This window comes from Seriola aureovittata, chromosome 22 (assembly GCF_021018895.1).
Source record: "Seriola aureovittata isolate HTS-2021-v1 ecotype China chromosome 22, ASM2101889v1, whole genome shotgun sequence".
Classification (NCBI taxonomy): domain Eukaryota; kingdom Metazoa; phylum Chordata; class Actinopteri; order Carangiformes; family Carangidae; genus Seriola; species Seriola aureovittata.
In genome coordinates this window covers 15,523,558-15,528,656 of record NC_079385.1, presented here as the reverse complement: position 1 = coordinate 15,528,656, position 5,099 = coordinate 15,523,558, and the positions used below count along the sequence as shown (strand labels likewise).

Here is a 5,099-nt window from a genome sequence, read left to right as displayed (position 1 = left end):
CATTTGTCTTATCGTCAAGCCACATCTGACTACATCTGCCCAGCAATAGATTCACAATTTTACAGCTGGTTATATTTTGTTTTGACATTTACACCTTAACACTGCAATACTTTCACATAAAAGACAGCAGTTTAACTTACTTAAAGATAATTTTATTACTCTATGTACAACAGTGACTTTCAGAATATCCTGAAGATTTCCACAAAGCCTTGCACAGCAGCTTGAATCCCTCCTGCTGATCTATGAACAAAAGAAAACAAGATAATGTTACAACAGTGGACACAAAATCAACACATACTCAATTTATTAGGTACAACTAGCTAATTAAGTTAGCTCTCCTCGTGGTAGAGGCCCCTGATTGGTTAAGTATACCAGAAGTCATTTAAGCACACTGAAGAAATCACCTTATTCCTCGTCATCTGGTGGGATTCCAAGCTCCTCATCCGTCCATTCAGAAGCATCAGGCCAGGGGAAGTGACCCTAGATAAGAGCCAAGAACATTGACTTAACATTTCCATTTTACATCCTAAATTAACAGATTATGTTCCTGTCAGGCTTGGACAACATGTAGATAAAAACGATAGTAAAAATGCACACACAACAATAATCAATCTAATTTGTATAGCTACACCTTGACTGTCTATTTTACCAGACACTACAATCTGTATGGACAACAGGAAGCATGCTTTAAGCAGAATTTTACAGCATGTCAAAATACTATACTTCAAATACATCTGTTTTATAGCTAACCAGTTTTCAGGACACTATTTTGGATTTGACACCAATTTAAACAATTTTTTCATATATTGACCTGCATTGCAGTGTCATACTGGGTGCAAATGGATTCATTCTGAGACGATATGTCGGTGCATCTTGCAACTCTTTGTGGTCATTTTGCATCTATTTGTGGCTGCTCTGTTCAAGTTGAACTCGTTTTGTGTCTCTTCCTAGTTGATTTGATTGACTTCCGACACTAACTTTTAACAACCACTTCACACAGAAGCTCAGGTGCAGGGACCCACAGACCCACTGGGCCCTTGAGCCTGTGCCCAGTAGTTCGTTTCAGTAATCCATCCATGGGCTGGAATAGTGTATAACATGTTTACTTACCAGGATTGCATCAGGATCATGCCAACAGTGCCAAAGGATCCAAAACCACATGGCTCCACTGATGAGCTCTGACTGGAATTTCTGGCTCTTGGTCAGCTGAGGATATTGCCTGTATTGTGGCTCAATGTGTGGACCACCGCTACCCCTACAGCATAAAAAAAAAAAACATATTTCAATGTCACCAATCTTAAATAATAATAGCTATCATTCAGGATTCTGTTCTTGTTTTTACCAACTTAACTGTCTTCAATTTACCGATGTGCTAGCAAGTCGTTGCTACGGCTAACAGACAGCTAACATGGTTGCGGGTTGTACACTACTTACTTTCTGATCATTGTCCTTTGTGGGCCACGTCTAAGCAGCTGGGTGCCCGTCCGAAGGACTCCCAGCGCCCTTCCAAAAGAAGACATGTTCGCTTATTGACCTAACGCCAGTGTTTTTCGGGTTATATGTTGGGATATCTCCTGAGGTACCGCTCTGCTCGACGAGGAGTCACCTTCTCCCCTTGTCAATAAACGACCTCCCAATAACATCAGCTGTGATTGGACAGATAGTGGCGACTTATGTTGTTCTTCTACGCTGATTGGCTGAATGAAAACTACATTCATAAGACATAGCGCCCCCTGGTGTTCTGCTGGGGACTGGACTTTCCCTTTGATTTCAGTTAGATTGTCTTTGTTGTGTAGCTTCTGTTCGTGCAAATTTTTAAATTTAAACGTGACATGCATTGACAAGGTAAGGCAGGCTGATAGTTACTACATATTGTATTTCATTAGGAAAAAATTGCTGTCCCATCACTTTAAGTGAGAAAACCCTCCATATCTTTTCTATCCTTGTCTGACGACACCGAGTGTGCATAAAGCCACTGGTATTTCTCAGTTACAGAATTTATTCATAGCTCACAAGACCCATTTAATTTTACTAAAAAAACCACGAGGTCATTTTTTGGGCCCTACATCATGAACACCTGTACTACCAGTACTGTAAGTCTTTTTGCATAACTTATCTCATTAAGGGGATTTTTTATTTTTAGTTCTTTTTTTCTTCTTTTTTTAAAGTAAAAAACAAACAAACAAACAAAAAACCTATGAAGTTTATAAAATATGATTGTTTATTATAAACTGATTGATAGAAATTTGATTGAAAACTGCTATAATAATCATCAAATGTATTTTTTCATGTAAAAATTCCAAGAAGCCTTGCTGCTTTTTCTTTTAGTAATTTTAATTTTGGACCATAAAGATTAACACTTGAGTCTACTTGAATAATAGCTCATTAATGTTATACAGGTTCAATGCAGTGATGCACAAACCTGTGTAATGTTGTATTGATTTGTTTTGTTTTGATTTTGGAATCGTTCAAAGTACAAAAATTACATACAAGAGCAGAGACACAAAATGACAAATGAACATAAAAAATATAAATTGCAGATAAAAAATTAGCTAATAAAATAAAAAGTAAAGATGTGGCAAACATAGTTATAACAGATGTAAATTTATTGATGTTCTACCTGCATGGCCCACTAGATGGGCTCAAAAGCTAAACAGAGCTGGTAAAGCATGAACTCGTCCGGATGATGTACTGTTTTTATGTTTGACATTAAAGTTTATCCCCTTCAAGATGTTTAATGTCAGTGTGAAAAGTGGCAGAGGAAAATTAAGTGCTTGTGTAACTGGAATACACAAAGATTATCAAATATTAAGCCTGCAAACATGATTTAGAATTTCTTTTTTTTAAGTTCGCGTCAATTTTCCAGGGAACATTGTGGTTTTGTCGGACGTTCCCACAAACAAATGTAAAACCATGTGCACTCGGTCACCTCTGGGTTAGCTACTGTGGCTGAGTATTAAAATAAAAACAGGAAATAATAACACCGTGACGAGAACGCGCACGGCGCCGCCGCCCAAGAGTGCGCGACCCGTGCGCTGACAGTAAAAAAAAAAAATCCTCGACGCCATCTTGTTCCCAGTCGACAACAGTAACCAATTCTTTCGACGAAAGGAAGCCGCCTTTTATAGGCCGACGCGAGTAGTCCATGTTCCACTTCATTTTCGAAACATACATTGTCGGTTAGACCTAATCTAGGTTTTACTCATCGGAAAGCCTCTTTGAGAGATTATGAACACTCTGTGTTAGGTTGTTACCTAATGGCGCCTGGTCGCAGTTGCTCTCCGGTTGCGCCCCTCTCCCCTCACAGCTCAGAGCCCGCCCACAAATACTAGCTGCATGATGTCATCAGAAACCAGCCATTTCTCAAAAATGACCGATTTTCATCAACTGCTTTTGGACAATGATTAATCTCCCACCAACTGTGCGCCATAATCTCATATTAAAACAGGCCAGATCGTCTTCAGATCGAGAACCCGATGGTTACAACGATTATGAATAAATTGTTATCCTCTCCGAAGAATCGACACGGACCGTTTCATCGCCGCATCTTCCACAGACGTTTACGAACATTTCCGTTTTTGAAGCGGGTGAGGGCGGCTCGGTCGGCCCGACTTTCACCTCCGTCCTCCCCCAAGTTTATTTCAAACAACCTCGTTGCCCGTGCGCCAGCAGTTGCAGCGGTCCTGTAAGAATGCGCATGCGCCGGGGGATGCGGTTCAGAGTGGGGGGAGGGTCAATAGATGGAAACGATGAGAACATCCTCTCTACATATGATGTCAAAGGGATTTCTACAGGCATATTTCTGGAGAGAGGACAGTCACCACAACAATAAAGCTGTCGGAAAAAAATGCTAGAATTAATTTTTTCCTGTGTCAAACATGTTTTAGCTGATGTTCAGCAATGTAGTTGTAAAATAAAACAAAAACGGATGTAAATTGCAAACACTACAGGCGACGATTATAGGGCATAACACATTCCCCGCAAAATACATAATATTTTACATGAGATTTAATGTGTGGTTTAACAAATTCTCAAAACTGGATTGTGGGTGTTTAATTATTTTTTTATTGTGAGAATGTATCATTCACTTTTATCCTGATACTTGTGCTTGAGATTTTGACACCAGGTACAGTGTGAATTGTGCATTTTCGGTGTATGACTTCTTCAATAATGTCCCAGCCCTCTGGATATTTTCCTGTGTGGTCTGTTTTCTTTGTCCATGATTTAATCTTGCTGGTCAGTGTTTCACAGGCTATCCCTTCCTAACATCAGTTCAATACACAAAACGCTGCTCTTGTGTAAGGGGTTACATAACAGCTTAGCTGCCTCCTACTGTGTTGGGTAGCGGATTTAAGTGCTCTTTTTCAGCCATGCCAATGGTAAAATAAAGGATTTTGGTTCAAACTAGGCACGTTTAGATTTTGATTTAGTGCCACAAGCATTCTTATGGCAGTATTAATAGACAATTTGGACTGGCCTACTCATCCAAAACAACTGTGTCAGTAAGTCTTAATAAATTAATTATAAGTAAAGTATTGTAGAGAATAAATTTAATATAAAGTGGCAATGTGGGTCCGTGTCAAGACAAAATACCTATTAATGAGCTGAGATTGTATCCTATCCCCTTTCACCCTGAGAGGAAGAAGAGGAAACAGAAGGGGAAACAACAATTAGTTTAAACAAAACCTCCTGATAAAAACAAGCCCACAGCTGACTTCACTTTCATAAGATTATATTGAAGATAGCCCTGACATTACTGTAACCAGAGCATTGTGTAGGACATGGGTTGCACAATATGCTGCGATCACTTTTGACAGACTTTTCTTTTTTTAATGCTGAGGAAAATAAACGTTAAAACAGCTGTATTATGACTTCAGTAGGTTGAATGGTCACTTATAAAATATCTAACGAGCTGGAGTCAATTTTGCCTGCCAATTATCCATCTGATGGTCATGTCTCAATAGTGCAGTATAAGTCAGATCCAGAGCGTCACCGACATAAATAGCAGAGACTTGAGGAATCGCAGTAGCGAACGCGCATGTAAGCGCGGCCACGGTGCCCCTGAGAAACTGGCAGTGTAGCCCCGCAGTGTGAGGAGG

General features: G+C 39.7%; 1 protein-coding gene across 1 annotated transcript; it reads right to left on the bottom strand.

Annotated features, from left to right (window-relative positions):
• Window positions 1–130: 130 nt before the first annotated feature.
• Window positions 131–1,638, bottom strand: ndufb2 (NADH:ubiquinone oxidoreductase subunit B2). The gene is made up of 4 exons (XM_056367727.1): window positions 1,435–1,638; window positions 1,111–1,255; window positions 405–480; window positions 131–240 (listed from the first exon to the last, which is right to left on the bottom strand). Exons 1-3 carry the CDS (start codon window positions 1,518–1,520, stop codon window positions 406–408), a joined length of 306 nt encoding a protein of 101 aa, XP_056223702.1. The 5' UTR covers window positions 1,521–1,638; the 3' UTR covers window positions 131–240; window position 405.
• Window positions 1,639–5,099: the final 3,461 nt, after the last annotated feature.

What these genes read in the sequence shown, in the direction of transcription:
- ndufb2 (XM_056367727.1), bottom strand. Translation starts at nt 1,520, where the DNA reads ATGTCTTCTTTTGGAAGGGCGCTGGGAGTCCTTCGGACGGGCACCCAG. An exon ending in CAAAGGACAATGATCAGAAA is followed by an intron (nt 1,256 to 1,434) that starts GTAAGTAGTGTA and finishes TTTATGCTGTAG; the next exon opens with GGGTAGCGGTGGTCCACACA. An exon ending in ATGATCCTGATGCAATCCTG is followed by an intron (nt 481 to 1,110) that starts GTAAGTAAACAT and finishes GCTCTTATCTAG; the next exon opens with GGTCACTTCCCCTGGCCTGA.